This window comes from Macaca nemestrina, chromosome 1 (genome assembly GCF_043159975.1).
Source record: "Macaca nemestrina isolate mMacNem1 chromosome 1, mMacNem.hap1, whole genome shotgun sequence".
Taxonomy (NCBI): Eukaryota; Metazoa; Chordata; class Mammalia; order Primates; family Cercopithecidae; genus Macaca; species Macaca nemestrina.
This window is the reverse complement of record NC_092125.1, coordinates 223502310-223518892: the sequence shown is the minus strand read 5'-3', so window position 1 is coordinate 223518892 and position 16583 is coordinate 223502310. Positions and strand designations below refer to the sequence as shown.

General features: G+C 44.9%; 1 protein-coding gene across 3 annotated transcripts in view; it reads left to right on the top strand.

Annotated features, from left to right (window-relative positions):
• LOC105473136 (peroxisomal biogenesis factor 14) overlaps positions 1 to 16583 on the top strand; it is a 158815-nt gene that overhangs the window by 58727 nt on the left and 83505 nt on the right. For 2 of the 3 annotated variants that reach the window (XM_011726770.2, XM_011726772.3), the window contains exon 3: positions 5166 to 5250. The exons of the other annotated variant lie outside the window; for it this stretch is intronic. In XM_011726770.2, the coding sequence (XP_011725072.1) occupies positions 5166 to 5250 (85 nt within the window). The remainder of the gene's footprint in view (positions 1 to 5165; positions 5251 to 16583) is intronic. 3 annotated transcript variants of the gene reach the window in all.

The window sequence follows — 16583 nt, the reverse complement described above, 5'->3', positions numbered from 1 at the left end:
GGCATTGTGAATGGTAGATCAGAGAGGAGCCTGCATGTAGAAAACCAGAATTATGTTGTCCTAGGACCCTGGATCTGAGAGTGCTCTGCCTGGAATCTCAAGGAACACGGCCTCTTTAGTGAGATATATAGCTTCATAATTAGCCCGTTGCATTTTTTCACGAGTGCTAGCATCAGCGTTCTACGATGTGTTTCTCTGATTAACAGCTGCTTTGCAACTATTTCCTTGTGCCGCCGATGACCATATTTGTCAAGGAACTCCTGACAGAGTACTGATTTCTTACTAAAATGCAGCATTTCTGTTTGAAGAGGGTTCTCTCATTCTTGGCAGTGCCTGGCTTTTTAAGTCAGTCCTTGTTAAAACTCAGGTTGGCTTTGGTCTAACGCTTGTTAACAGGATTCTGGGTATCTGCTTTAGAGTATGAACGTAGGAACCTTTCACAGGCAATTTAATCTTCTGAGCAGCGCACGTGGAGCAGTGTGGTGCTGGAATGGGGTTTGGGGCCCGTAGGTTATATTGGTCATTTTCTTTTGCCCTCTAGTTGTGATCTCTCTGGGTTAAAAGGACTTGGCTTTGGTTGTTAGTGTCATTAATTTTGGAATATTTTTAATATTTTAAGATGGCTAATGAATGCTCACATTTTAGGAGATAGATGTGTATGTAGTACACAGGAGTGCTGGAATTGGTGGCATTCCAAATAAGTGTCACTGGAGACAATGCATCAGGTTTGCATGTCAGGTGCAAAGTGCTAAGGCTCCCTCAAACCCCAGGTTTGTTATTAGGCAGGCTCTGTCCTGCTGTCCCCCTCGTGCAGAAAATAAAGTGTGTATTCTGACGATTACAACATGCAGGTCTTTTGTAGGAGAGTGGAAAACACACAGGAAGCATCTCTTTGGTGAGGACTGTCAGGAACTTCAATTCTTCTCACAAGGGATTACTTACCCTACACAATGCATTTAACAGCACATAGTTCATAGTAGATAACCCCTGAGTATACTGTATTCCATTGATTTATACAGTTACAAATCCTGCTCTCTCAAATACAAATCTCTCTCAATTGGCCAGTCATCTTGGATCTAAAGGTGTTTTTCAACCTGAAGTCCCCCCACCCCCAGCTTTTTCCCAAGTTGCTGGCAGTGACTCTGGTGTAACCACTGTTATGAGACTGCAAAGACAAGAATTTACTCCTCTTCCTTGCACCTCAGTTTTATCTCTAACTTTAAGTGACACATAGTGAAAATTATGAAATTGCCCTAAAATTGTGGAGTTGGTGGTGGCAGGGTTGTTTTATTTTGCTTTGGGTGGAGAAGGGTACAGAAGGTAGGGTCAGAGGAATGGGTGGGGGGAGAAACTTTGGTCTGTTTTCTTCGGAGTTTGTCGTCTTTGTTTTGATTAAACTAGCTATTGGTAATTCGAGGTGCACTCATTAAGAACTCAGTGCAAGAGGAAGGGAAAGGAACGCTGATTCCATATTTATCACAGGCTCACCAGCAAGCAGCTTCGACGGCGGCATCAGCAGCTTAGTGCCAGAATTCTCCCTGGCTTGCTGCACTCCCACAACATGTGCAATAAAGTTCCTGTCTCCGTTTTACATCTTTGACATTGAGGCGGAAGATTTGGCCTGAATTTATGTAATTTAGTTGGGCACAAATATAACCCATGAATAGTCACATTCATCTTCCAATTAGAAAATCAAACGATAATACAGGACAGGCTGCAGGCACCCCATCATTGAATCCAACAACAGCGTGTTGTGTGTGTTGGGCCTCTGCAGAGGAAAGTCAGTTGAATTGCTTCATGAAATTAATGAAAAGTGCCCAACAATAGGTGGGTGAAAGGCACAAACCGAGCGCCCTGTTATTTAGTGTGTGAAGATGTTAGCATTATGGGTAAAGAGTTTTGCAAAATCTTCTCCCATTGATGTATGAATCATGGGGCTATAAAATTCTAGATTGGACAGGTCCCTCCCCCCATTTTGTAGTGCCAGTTCCTCGCGGGGAGGGAGGAGAAGAGTCAAGAGTAACTGAAGAAATAATTAGTGAAAGGAGGAGAGAGGTTTTCGTACGTTCACACTTACATGTAGCCGCTTATCAGGGTATCTTTCTTATTCAGCACATTAGGTTGGGGCTATTTGGGTGCTTTATATTTTTGCATCTAGTGTAGTGATGTCGATGCTGTTAAATATGTGATTTGCCTGTCGCCTGCATTTTCAGACAAAGATCAAGAGGAACATAAACAAGCCCCAAATATACTTTATGTAGGTGTTTGGCAGTATTATTTTATATGACTTGAAATTAGTGAATGGAAACTTTAAAAGAAATTGTTCATATTTTTGCAAGTTTGAAGTGTGCCGGGACTTTGTCAAATTCCCGTTAAAATAAATACGTCAATTTCATCTCCCTTCCAAATTCATTTATCTTGCTTTTTTAAAAGGTGTTTTCTACTTTACCTGATGTATAAATTGGATTCGCTCGTTTATGCTGTTCTTTGCTATATCCCCCACGTTCTTCTTAAATGAATTACTAATGACAGAGCACTCCATCATTCCCTCTCTGCAGCCACTTTAAGGAAAGCATCGTGATCTAAACCTTTTAACCTATTAAAGATGATTTTTCCCAATTGAATCAGACCCACCACAGGTGTAATAACTAATCATTTAAACTACACCTGCTATTATGTATTTTTAAGCCATTATGCGTGTTGGATAGATGATAATTCATGTTTATTGCATTGTCCGATGGATCCGTTTTGCCTACACTAGGCTGATTAATGTATTTAAAGAAATAAGAGATGCAATTTTTTTAAAAAAATTGATGGAATGCGCCAAGCACTGCATTGAGTGCACCATTAAACCCATCAGAACTTTGCTCTCTGACCAGAAATGCATATACCAAGGACTATATTTAAAAAGCAAGGTGAAACCTGTGTGTTCCAGTGGTGGGATTCTGTTTTCTTTCTCTGTCATGGAAATTTTTGGAAGGATGAAGGAAAGGTTTCTGTTTCTATGGGTAAATGATAGGAGCTGTACTATTAGCATCTTCTGCTTAAGACCTGTTCATCCACATTTCCGCTGACACCTGGTACACGTATCACACACAGCATGCAGACTGCCGCATGATACGAATACTGTAATTTTCTTGTGTGTTGAAGGTGTATTGTTTTCCTCCAGGTGAAGAAAAACTATCCCCATGCCATCTGAGCTGTGCAGACTGGCACTGACCCTAGGTGCCAGTGCCTGGGTACCTGTTCATTCTCTTTCCAGAGCAGGGGTCTCACTTCCTTTGGTTTTTCTCCTTGTCTCCCATTTCTCTCCTTTTCCCCCTCTCTTCTGTTATAGCTCCTCGTGTACTGTTGCCTTCTTCTCCCGGCCTTTCCCACCTCTACCCATCCCCTTTTCTTTTTTCCTCTTCTTTTTCCTTCTTCCCTTCTCCCATCTCTTCATTAAGACACATCAGTGTTGTAGATGTTTGTTAGATTTCTCTTGATTTTGGTGTGACGATCTGGTTGAGGGGCTTAGGGGGTGAGTATGCCGTTTGGGGGCTCTAGAATCTCGAGCATTGATTTTTCTTTAGTCCAGAGCTGGTCCGTTACTGCGGTTCATGACGGTGGTTAGTACTGTTTGCAGCGTTGGAGGACAGATGATAACCTGTGCGGAGCTGGGCTTGGCTCTCAAGGGACACTAGTATGTCCTGTTGGTGACAGGCCCAGATCTGAAAAGTCAAGATACTGAATTCATCCTTTAGGTGGAATGTCTAGGGTAAGCCTCCCACAGAGGAGTTACAGGGAAAATGAATACAGGCTTTTCCCTAGCTTTTTTTCTTTGGTTTACCCTCATATCTTTTGTTTCCCAAAAGTCTGTCTGGTGTCGGGATTACTTTCATATAAAATATGGGGAAGGAGATGATTTATAACTTGTATTTCACTTACAATCACAGTACTTTCTGTTTGACTGCTTCCCTTAGTTTGAAGGATCTTAGAAAACTTCCTTACATCTAGCCTTAGAAATTTTTTCTTTCAACAACTTATGAGTGAACTGTAGGGCCTGTTGACTTTATCTGTAACATGAGACCATATTATTCCTTTGGTTTTGATGAGGCAAATAATAGCAGTCATTTAAAACAGCCCCTTTCCTACCTGGGGCAGGTGGGTGTTTCCCATCCCTAGGTCTGGTGTCTGGGGTGGAAAGTAGACAAGTCAGGCATAAACACACACTTCGTGTGTGCTGAGTGATGTGAAGGTTAATACCTGCAGCGGTGCCCCTTCCATCCCCTGCCCGGCTTATGCGGAGATAGGAAGATTTCATTAAATAATATTCATTACCAGAGGCAGGTAGACAATCTGTCAATCTGTCAGCTTTTAGCCATGAAACTCCAAACTTTGCCCTTTGAAGTCTCTTCAGAACTTAGCTCCAGTGCAGAAGGGGGGCCAGTGTGAATGGCAGTGGGCGTTGTCTCCAACATAATCCCTTCCAGCCGGGACGCCCTCAGCACTTTGCCAGGCTCTGGAGACGGCGTGGTCTCTGCCCTTCAGTTGCTTGCAGTGTAGTTGGGAAGGCAGGCTGAACATTAGAGGACGGTATAATTATGTCTTCAATTATATGGTACACAGTACAGGCACTGAAGAATTGAAGAGAATAGGGAGATCAGAGATGGCTTGCTTATTTAGGCAAGGCTTCGAGGAATCAGAACAGACTATAAAAGGGCTGTGCTGATAGCGCGCGCGCGTGCGTGTGTGTGTGTGTGTGTGTGTGTGTGTACGTGCACATGGGGTAACGTTTAGACAGGTGGAGGCAGGAAAGGGAGGCCTTCCAGAAAGACAGCATACAGGGCACAAGGGCGGTGACATGGGTGCGCATGGCCACACCTGCCGGGGAGTGTGAGGAATCAGCTCGAATGGAGATCAGGAGGAACAGGAAGGATCATCGCAGGCCTGAAGCTCGGCAGAAGGATTAGATTTGACAGACTCAGATACAGGAAGCCAGTGAAGACAGGGAAACAACATCGCCTTTCATTTAGGTAGATTTTAAGTTTAAGAAATAACTGGTTATAAATTTGACCACACTGGTATGCTTGTCTCTGTGGAGCTGGGAAAAACTCGTAGGATTTTTAATCTTGAAATCCAGACTATCGAAGTGAAGTTTACTCCCGTTTTCTCTCTCTCACCAGATTGCCACGGCAGTGAAGTTTCTACAGAATTCCCGAGTCCGCCAGAGCCCACTTGCAACCAGGAGAGCATTCCTAAAGAAGAAAGGTACAGGTTCCACAGGGCTGTGCAGCGCGGCCTGCAGAGGGACTGGGGCTGGGGCAGACGCAAGGCAGGTGCTGAGCTGCCAGGACCTCCTAGAGCTGCCCACTCAACGGGCCAGTGGAGCCGAGGCGAGCCCCCCAGTGGGGCACGCAGGTTTCTTTCCTGACAATGGAGCAGCAAGATGACACGGTTTGGGTAATTAAGCACGGCGGACTCAGTCCAGTCCATCATGGCAAAGGCAGTATTCAGTGGCAGAGTCGGCCCGTTGGATGGGACTGTGGAGGACTTCTGCTTTTTGGTCTGCTCTGTGTCAGTGGCCCTGGCTGTAGGATGACTAGCTTAGGTTAGGAGTTCAGCTGCTTCAATAGAGAATGAGGAAGAAAGAAATGAAGGGCGAGGGAAACGAGATGACTAACAAGGTCAGGTTAAAGTCAAGCTTGGGGTCAGTCCGATTTACAGATTGGAGCAGTAAATTAGTGGTTTTATGGTATTTCTGTAAGCAGGGATAAAATGGACCCTGACAAATTCAATATTGTCTGAAGGGACAATCTGTTCTGGTTCTGTTGAAATTTAGGGTATTTTTCTTTTTTGTAAAATGAAAACAACAAAGAAACCTAACTTTTCAATTTTTTATACAGGTAATTTTCTAGAAATCTAGGAAGTCATTTAAACGTCCTTATATACCATAAGGGGCAAAAGTGAGCTTTCTTCCTCCCAAAGCAACTCTTTTTCCTTAAGGAGCTGGAATGCCAGCCTCGAAATTCTGGGTTTTGAGCGTTCAGTCATTTTTGGCTGGAATGGGTGGGTAATATTTTCTGGGTCTGCTCTGTGATGTCCCACTGAAGGGATGCAGCAGGAACTGTTGGTCCCTTCACGCGATCATGTCCTGGGGCTGCACTAACAGGGTTTGGGCAGAAGAAGACCAAACATTTCACCGCAGGCGGCTGCTTCGCGGCAGCCCCCAGGCTGGGTCCCTGCGACAGAGTTGGTAAGGAGCGCTGCGAGGCTGCTGGCTGGCTGCATTGTGCCAGCCCCCCCATCATTAGGAGATTATTAAAATTTGGAGTGTGTTGGCTGGCCTCGCCACTCCGCAAGCATCATGCCATAAAAGAGTTTTTCCTTGAAATATGTGTACCTATGGGGAGTAATTAATCATAAAAGCTTAGGGATTTCAGCTCTCATCAAAGCACTGAAGCTGGGGAAAGCTGAGCCTAAAAGCTGAGCTGATTACCCAGGGTAACCTGAGACAAAATCTATGGTTGCCGAGAGATCCTTAGCTCCAGTATATTGTGCAGTATTATAACTGCCTGATCTTCTCTTCCACCGACAATGACCAGTTAGTCCTCATTTTCTCTCAAACGCAGCTGGGTTAGAATTTCATTTGCAGAAGGTATTTAGAGCAATTTAGAGACAAATGTCTCTGGTGTTTGCTCGGCACTTCCCCACCGCAGGCTTTGCTGAGCAGTTTTAGTATCAGGAGCTCCATCTAATCTGTTTAATTTTAATAAATCCCTGACTGGGAGAGGGAGCGAAAAAAAAAAAGAGAAACTCTGGACCAAATAATACTTCTTTTGAGTTACTTGGCTAATAATTACTGTAGAGAGAAAACTGTTTTGTGCAATTATGATTTGTTGCTCCTTTAGGAAAAAAAGTCCAACTGATCGATTCATCCAAGAGTCATTGTACACGCTATGCCCTATCCCCGGACTCCCATCAGGAATTTAGCAGAGAACCGAACAGACAAAAATCCCTGCCCTCGCAGAGCTTAAATTCTAGTGGAGGGAAGGCAGACAATTAACAAATGGGAAAATGAATAGGTCGGATGTCAGATGCCGAGCGCCATGGGTAGTGATGAATGAAGCAGGGAGCCGGGGTGAGGAACGCCAGGATTGGTGTGGGTTGGACTGCGATCTTAAACAACATGAATGTCAGAGTGTCTCTGAGAGGGTGGCACGTGAGCAAGGACCTGAAGTGACTGTTTATTGGTACGGTGGACATAATTCCTTCTTGACCCCTAATTTGGGTTAGAGTTTTTAGAATTTTAGGCATCTGGCACCTTGAGATGCTGTCCTGCCCTTCGTCCTCTAAAGAGAACCACATGAGTTTATCCTGTACTTAAACCCGGAATCTCTGAGGTTAATCACCCATCTCCCTTATCCTCTAAAATGCTGCTTCAGTCAGTAATTATCCATTTCCGAGTTGAATCCCAATGGAGTAGGTTCTGGCAGGACCTTTTCTTTTCTTTTTTTTTTTTTTTTTTGTTTGTTTTTTGAGACGGAGTCTCGCTCTGTCGCCCAGGCTGGAGTGCAGTGGCGCGATCTCGGCTCACTGCAAGCTCCGCCTCCTGGGTTTACGCCATTCTCCTGCCTCAGCCTCCTGAGTAGCTGGGACTACAGGCGCCTGCCACCGCGCCCGGCTAATTTTTTGTATTTTTAGTAGAGACGGGGTTTCACCGTGGTCTCGATCTCCTGACCTTGTGATCCGCCCGCCTCGGCCTCCCAAAGTGCTGGGATTACAGGCGTGAGCCACCGCGCCCGGCCTGGCAGGACCTTTTCTGGGCAGAGAGTTCCAAGGTTTGATTGGTGTCTGGGGAAGAAAAGCCCCTTCGCAGATTTAAACTTCACTTTTCAAATTTCGGGCTGTTCCACGGTCGGGTTTCTGCACTCAGCACGGCCTGGCACCATCTCCGATGGGGATGAGGGTGAACATCTACCGGCTCCCTAACAGTAGTTGCGAAAGGAAAGCAAGTTGGCTCGCTGGCCGTCTGCAGCAGGAGGGGCCTGGGTTCTGCCACCCGTGCTTTTGGACTCCCCGCAGGAGACTTGCAGTGCTGGGCTTGGAGTACTGGCTCTGGGAGGGCTCTCAGCTCCTGGAGTCTTGGCTTTTCTTAGCAATGTCACTTCAGGGAATTGCAGTGGAGCACTGACTTGAATTATAATCTTGACTTTCTTTTTTTTAATAAACATCTCTTTCCTGAAAAGGCAAATCCAATTTTGCTTTTCTTTTAATATTATTTAATATTTAATATAGAAATTGAGGTCCCTGTAGTGCATGTCAGTTCAGTGGAAAATGAGGGTTACTTTAGGCTCATCAGCTGAGTTTGTTTCATTGTGAAACCGCAGCCTGCAGCAGGGGCTGCATCCTGCCCGTGTTACCGACGGGTTAAGTGTTGTGCTCTCTGACTTCTGGTGGGGGTGCTGGGTGAGGGTGAGTGGGGAATGAGTGGGATAGGGATGGGGGAGCATTGGTTTGCAAAGGTCTTTCCTGTTTGTTTTTTGTTTTGAGATCTCTTTTGGATGCTTTAAAGTCTGAACATGGAGCCATTAATGAGAAACATGAAGTTATTAGAATCATTTATCATTTTCTTTGAAGTTTGTACTGCCATTTTGTGTAATTTACAGCATTTCTTCCTTTTATCGGGGATATTTTGGATGAAAGAGAAAAGCAGCTGCTCACCTTTAGAGTATTAGAATAAATGTTTTTGTTTTCCTTCCAACCACTTGATTCTGCAGATGACACATCAACTGCAGAGTCAGCCACACATGAAGATAATTGGACTGTGTGTGGGGTTTAAGCCCTCATAGAACCAGTCTATATATAGAAGCAGTTCTTGCCAGGCAGGCATCATATTTGGGGCTTTGAGCAGGCTGCAATCCAGGAGGTTAGAGTAACGTAAAAACAGCAGTAGAATCAGTCCAGAAAGTTAGAGGCTTGGAAATTGTCGTCAATAGGCTTGTGTTGATTTGACACCCTATCCAACCACAAAATGTAGGAGGCAATCTGCTTTCAAACATGTTTGGCAGGCTGAGGATGAGGTGGGTAATAGTGATGCTTGTTTGTGAGGGGGTTGGGGTGGGGGAGGGGAATAGAGTTATCTGTTAACATACTCTAACATATCTGTTGCAAAGCAAGCTTCTAGGAAAGACAAACATCATCTATTTTTCTGTATCACTCTGCATAGTGGGGCCTGGGTGGTGTTGGCTAACACTTACCGTGTCCTTCTCAAGTGTCTAAGTAAAGGGCTTTTTCCTCCCTCATCCAATAAATGGTCCTGGTTGGGGTAGGAAACTAAACAAATAAAACACACCACCACACACTTTCTCACACACTTTCTCATTCCAAAAGGTGAAACTAGATCTTATCCTTCTACTGTTCCTGGAAGCAGAAACCCCAGTAGCAAAACCGCGTCCTTGCTGGAAATGAACTTGAAGAAACCTGATGGTCCCAGCCTTGGTAGTGGGCTAGAGGTGAAGGGCCTCACTGTAGAGTATTTCAAGGAGGAGTAAATTCTTACACAGATTTCAATTTAACTCTCTTTTATTACTTTTCTTTTTTTATCATTTACGTCCATTTCATGAAGTAGTTTGCATGTCCTTGAATGGAATCTCGTTACCATGAAAGCTTTTTTAGCATTGATTTCATAACAGTCTTAATTTAATAGCTCCGTCATTACTGAGAAGCTCTGGGAGTGGGGCCCTGGCTTTCCAGGTCACTGACCTTTTAATTACAAACCTTGTTCTGATGGCCAGGTTATCGACTGGACAGCTCCCAGCTTGTGCCCCCAGGATGAAAACGAAAATAACTGTGTTTCCTCCCCCATCTCCAGGAAAAAAAAAAAATTGTAACCTCTTGTGTTTCTAAAATTAATTTTCTCCTTCAGCTTTACTTTATAATTAATTCTTTAATGTGTCTTAGTGAAGCCAGAAGTCTTTTCACAAAGCTTTTCTTCCTAGAGTTTGGGTCCAGCAGATAGCTTGCGGGGAGGGCACAGAGATCTTGCCAGCTCCCACCCCTTGCTTGTGTGTGGCCCATTTCCTCATCCTCAGAAACTCCTGCAGCTGAGCTGGAAGGAATAGAATTGGCTCTGTGAGGGGCTGTCTGGCCCTTCTGATTTTTTGTTAACGAGACATAGATTGTGGCATCAAGATTTAGATTCATTCCTCTATTTGTTGGAGTCATTGAAGCCGGTATATCCTGGACATTTTTTAAAGCGGTCCCCATTCTGAGAAAAGATGGGAGTTGAATGTCTTATTGTTTCTTACCTTTGTGTTCGTTGTAGACGACCAGAGGAAACAAATGCCCTACACGGATTCGACTCAGTCATGAGTGTGAACCAAACAGGCCGATCTGGGTTCTCTCACTGACTGACCAGGAAGAGAAATAAGAGAGAACAGTGGGCAAAATGGAGGGTGACAACCAAGGGTGCTGGTTTGCCCAGGATTGCCCTGAGTTTAACCCTGAAGTTCCCATGTTGTGGTCAGCCCTGTGGTCCTAGACAAACAGGTCACCCTAGCGGTAAAAACCTTTCTTGGGAGTGAGAGCTACCAAGGGAGACAAAACGAGCTTGGTTTTGGAACCTGGAGGAACAAGGCAAAGTGAGAAGAGTCCACTGGCAGTGAGTCCCGGAGAGGCCCGCCTGCAGCAGCGTGGCATCTTCCGCACCCACTTCCTGCTTTCTCCGGTAGCCCTGCCCTAGCGTGGGTCCAGTGCAGAGCCTCTGGGGGCGGGGCCGTGCCCTGCAGGTGAGCGAGGAGCTGCTCGTGCGGAGCAGGCAGGGCTGTGTGGCAGCCGCGCTTGTTCCTGAGGATGATTGAGCATCTCCATCCATCTGTTGTGAACGGACCGTCTTCCTTCCCTGCCAGTCTTGCACCTGCATATTCGTCACCTGCTGTTCTGGCCCAGCCTATTCATCACACCGACTGGTCCCCCCCATCAATTTTCCTGCTCCCCTTGTTATCCAAACTTGTCTTGAACTGCACAGATTTTTCTCGGCATCCAGGACCTACGCAGCTAGGCCAGCTGAATGTTGTAGAAACAGAGATGCCCTGGCTTCCCTATTCAGAGCGGGAGCTGATAGCACTTGCTGCCCCAAGAAGGCTGAGCCGAGGGGTTTCCTCCACATCACCTACGATGGGGAAATAGTGCAGAGAAGTTTGCGGGGAGGGAGCACTTTCAGATTTACCCGGTTACTTTGATGTTTTCCCTGCAACTGAAGACTGATTCTTTCCTTAAACTTGTGTGCCTGCAACAATACTGCAACGAAAAGGAAAGTGACAAAATGACATTGGCATGTATTACTAATTTTTTTTTTTTTTTTTTTACTTTTTGAAAAGGTAAGGCATATACATGGTCTTAAAAATTCAAACAGTAGAGAAGGATATACAGTAAAAAATAAATCTTCTCCTCTCATTTTCTCATTCCTGTTCCCCACCCGTTCTCTTTCACAGAGGATGCTGCAGTTTCTTATGTATCGTTCCAGAGATAATCTAGCCACATGAAAGCATGTTAATATGTATTACTCCCCCACAGAAACACGAATGCTTTCTAAATACAGTGGTAGCATATTTTACACTTTACTCATATACTTGGTGTTGTATCTCGACAGTCATTCCACATCGATACATACAGATTTGCTTCATTCGTTTCAGTGGCTGCATAATATTCCATTATATGCATGTGTTATCCTTTTAAAAACTAGTCCCGGTCGGGCGCGGTAGCTCACGCCTGTAATCCCAGCACCTGGGGAGGCAGAGGAGGGCGGAACACGAGGTCAGAAAATTGAGACCATCCTGGCTAACACGGTGAAACCCCGTCTCTACTAAACATACAAAAAATTAGCTGGGCGTGATGACGGGCGCCTGTAGTCCCAGCTACTCAGGAGGCTGAGGCAGGAGAATCGCTTGAACCTGGGAGGCGGAGCTTGCAGTGAGCCGGGATCGCGCCCCTGCACTCCAGCCTGGGTGACAGAGTGAGACTCCATCTTAAAACAAACAAACAAAAAACTAGTCCCAAATTTGTGAGCATTTAGGTTGATTCCTGTCTTCTGCTGTTTCAAGCGATGGCCCAGTGAATATTCTTGTCGTGTGTATTGTTGAACGCATGTTGGTTTGGCACCATATGCTAAAGTCAGAGCATTTTGCATATGGTGAGCAGGCTCGGGGATATTTTTCTTGCTTAAATTTCATGGGATTCTGTTTCATAGTAAAGAGGATAAAAGTTTTTTAAGGTAAACATGACTTATAGGTAGAAGAAAGTAAGAGGAAAAAGACAGTGTAACAAATTGCTGTTAACACTTAGCACAGATTTGGGTTTTGCCAGGATGGACGTTCTGGTTATGTGAAAAATTCTTGCTTTCTTTTTTTGTTTTGAGACGGAGTCTTACTTTGTCGCCCAGGCTGGAGTGCAATGGCATGATCTCGGCTCACTGCAGCCTCTGCTTCCCAAGTTCAAGCGATTCATCTGCCTCAGTCTCCCGAGTAACTGGGATTGATTACGGGGCCTGCCACCGCACCCGGCTAATTTTTGTAGTTTTTAGTAGAGATGGGGTTTCACCATCTTGGCCAGGCTGGTCTGGAACTCCTGACCTCGTGATTCACCTGTCTTGGCCTCCCAAAATGCCGATATTACAGCATGAGCCACCGCTTCCGGCCTGCTCAGTTTTGACCTAGCCATTGAGGGACGCAGTGGGCATAGAGAGAGAAGAGCAGGAAGGGCTTTGTTAGTGAGGGGAGGCTCAGGCAGAGACGCATGTGCCAGTAACTGGATTGGCCTGTGAGAAGGAGAAAGAAGGGGTTAGAATTGAGGCTGGTGAGATAGGCAGTGAGGGAGGAGCTGGGGTTAGGACCCAGTAGCATACAGAAATAACAGTATCGCCTAGGCCAGAATGTAGTGGCATGATCATAGCTCACTGAAGCCTTGAACTTCTGGGCTCAAGCGATCCTTCTGCCTTAGCCACCCAAGTAGCTGGAACTACAGGTACATGCCATGACACCTGGTTAATTTAAAAAAATTTTTAAAATTTTTTTGTAGAGACAGGGTCTCACTGCGTTGCCCAGGCTGGTCTCAAACTCTTGGCCTCAAGTCATCCTCCTGCCTTGCCTGCCCAAAGCATTGGAATTACAGACATGAACCACAGCACCTGGCCCATGGAGCACTGAGAAACTGTTTGAGGACGTTTACTCTGGGCTCTGTATTGAAACTCTGTATTGAAACTGACTTGGCCTGGCAATAATTAAGACCAGCCGCAAAGATGGTCCGGCTGAGTCCGTCTTCAGGTGTGGAGGATCTGGGCCGGGTTGGTAGCAGTAGAGATGGAAATAGAAATGACAGCATATGTATGTAGACAGTTCTATAGTTTACAAAACACTCTCACATAGTTGATTTTTTCACTATGACCCTAGTATGTAGTGGACAGATTAATGAATGTTTGTTAAATGAATGAATGCATTATTTAATGAATCTCAGAGTAGCTGTTTTCTCCCGTTTTACATAGATGAAGAAATTGAGGTTTAGAGAGGCTAAGTTGAGCTAATACATGGTAGAAGTAGAACTAGAATCTGTGTCTTCTGACCAAGATTCTTTGAACTATACCACGTACTTTCTGGAGAGGAAGGACAGAACCACAGACATGGCAGAAGAAAGAGTAAGCAGGAGGGTGCGTGTGGCAAAGGGATGGACTGAAGATGACTCTCAGGGTTTTTTTTGTGTTAAGCAGCTTTATTGAGGTGGAATTGACATATAGTAAACTACACATATTTAATGTGTGGTTTTAAAAAGTTTTGACATATGTATAATTGGGAAACTATCATCACAATAAGATAATGGACATGCCTAGCATCCCCAAAAGTTTCCTCCTACCCCTCGGTAATCCCTTCCCCTGTGGTCCCCCCAACCCCCCATATTCTGGTTTGCAAGTGCACACGGATCTGCTATCACTATATATTTGTTTTTTTTTTTTTTTTTTTTTTCTTTTTCTGAGATAGGCTCTTACTCTGTCACCTAGGCTGGAGTGCAGTGGCATGATTACAGCTCACTGCAGCCTCGACCTCCCCGGGATCAAGTGATCCTCCCATCTCAGCCTCCTAGGTAGCTGGGCCACAGGCACACAGCACCAAACCCGGCTAATTTTTTTGTATTTTGGAGAGACAGGGTTTCACCATGTTGCCTAGACTGGTCTCGATCTCCTGGGTTCAAGCGATCTGCCCACCTTGACCTCCCAAAGTGCTGGGATTACAGGTGTAAACCACTGCGCCTGGCCATAGTTTGCATTTTCTAGAAATTTATATAAATGGAATTGTACAGTGTGTACTCTTTTGTTCTGGCTTTTCCACTCAGCGTAATTACTTTGAAATTTAGCCATGTAGTTGTATATACCAGTGGTTCATTCCTTTTTATTGCTGGATAGTATTCCATTATATGGCTATACTACCTGTTGGACATTTGGGTTGTTTTCAGACTTTGGATATTAAAAAAAAGACTGCTGTAAATATTTATGTATAGGTCTTTGTTGGGACATATAATTCCTTCTCTCTTGGGTACATAGGTACATACTTCAGGATGGAATGGCTGGATCATATGATAGATGTGTGTTTAACATTTTAAGAAACTTCTCAACTGTTTTTGAAAGTGGTTATATCATTTCACATTCTCACCAGTCATGTATGAGTGTACCAGCATTTTGAGCCTGGAGAATAGGAAGATGAAGGTGACAAATATTCTAGTAATTAAGCCACTTGACTTTGGAAATATTATTAAGAGTGTCTAAATAATGGGTCATGTTTGGACTACTTCAGCTTTGGAGGCAACAGTGCATAAACTATCTGGGTTCGAATCCCAGCCTCACCACTTTTTTTTTTTTTTTTTTTTTTTGAGACGGAGTCTCGCTCTGTCGCCGAGGCTGGAGTGCAGTGGCGCGATCTCGGCTCACTGCAACTTCCGCCTCCCGGGTTCATGCCATTCTCCTGCCTCAGCCTTCCGAGTAGCTGGGACTACAGGTGCCCACCACGATGCCCGGCTAATTTTTTTTTTTTTTCAGTTTTAGAAGAGACGGAGTTTCACCTTGTTAGCTAGGATGGCCTCCCAATATGCTGGGATTACAGGTGTGAGCCGCTGCGCCCAGCCAGCTTCACCACTTTTTAGCTGTGTGGTCCTGCATAAAATACTTAACTTTGTGGTACATTGGGTTCTTTATCTGTAAAATGGGATTAATGATAATATTTACTGCAAAAGATTCTTAAAAGAATTAAATGAAAATTGGCTGGGTGCAGTGGCTCAAGCCTGTAATCCCAACATTTTGGGAGACTGAGATAGGATTGCTTTAGATGGAAGGATCGAGACCAGCCTAGACAACATAGTGAGATCCTGTCTCTCCAAAAAAACTAAAAATTAGCTGGGTGTGGCGGCACATGCCTGTGGTCCCAGCTACTCGAGAGGCTGAGGCAGGAGGATCACTTGAGCCCTGGAGTTTGAGCTCACAGGGAGCTATGATTGTGCCAGTACACTATAGCCTGGGTGACAGAGCAAGACACTGTCTCAAAAAAAAAAAAAAAAGGAGGGGGGTGGAGAATTAAATGAAAATGATATAAAAAGTGCTTAGCAGAGTGCCTTGCACCAAAATAAGGGCTTAATTGATGACAACAATGATCAACAGTATATGTTCTCTTAGAAGATATATTCTGAATGGGCTATAGTCATTTTTTGTAATGACTGTAATATTATGTTTAAGAAAAAACCTTGTTTGTATCATAAGAATTCATGCATCAAGAACCTCTAGGAATTCTGAGCAAAGAGGGATTTAAAACAGGCAGTTAGGCCGGGCGCGGTGGTTCATGCCTGTAATCCCAGCACTTTGGGAGGCCAAGGCGGGCGGATCACAAAGTCAGGAGATTGAGACCATCCTGGCTAACACGGTGAAACCCCGTCTCTACTAAAAATACAAATAATAATAATAATAATAATAATTTGTTGGGCGTGGTGATGGGCGCCTGTAGTCCCAGCTACTCAGGAGGCTGAGGCAGGAGAATGGTGTGAACCCGGGAGGCGGAGGTGGCAGTGAGCTGAGATGGCGCCTCTGCACTCCAGCCTGGGCGACAAAGTGAGACTCCGTCTCAAAAAAGCAAAACAAAACAACAACAACAAAAACAGATGGTTAGGTGCTTACTCACGTATTGAAAAGGCTAGAAGAGCAGACCCAAGGCTAGGCCTTCAGGAATGACTTCCGATAATTTGCCAGGGTAGTTGCTACCTCTGTTCTGATCAAGCAGTGGGGAATCCAGAGGCTGTCACTGGAGCTGTTAAGCTCAAGTGCACGTCCTTGCAGCTGTGATGCAGGGGCCAAGAAGTTACTGCTGCCACCACTGCAAGTGTTTTGTGACACCTGGAAAAGCAATGACAGGACATTGGAATGTGGACATGGCTTCTACTTCTGTTAAGATTGACTCTTGACCCCCATGAAGCTGGAGACTGGACATTGCAATAGGAAATCTCAGTGTTTCCAATATCCTGCCTGCCCATCTGCTGATACTTGCAGCAATCAAATCAGCAAGGACAGCAGTCCT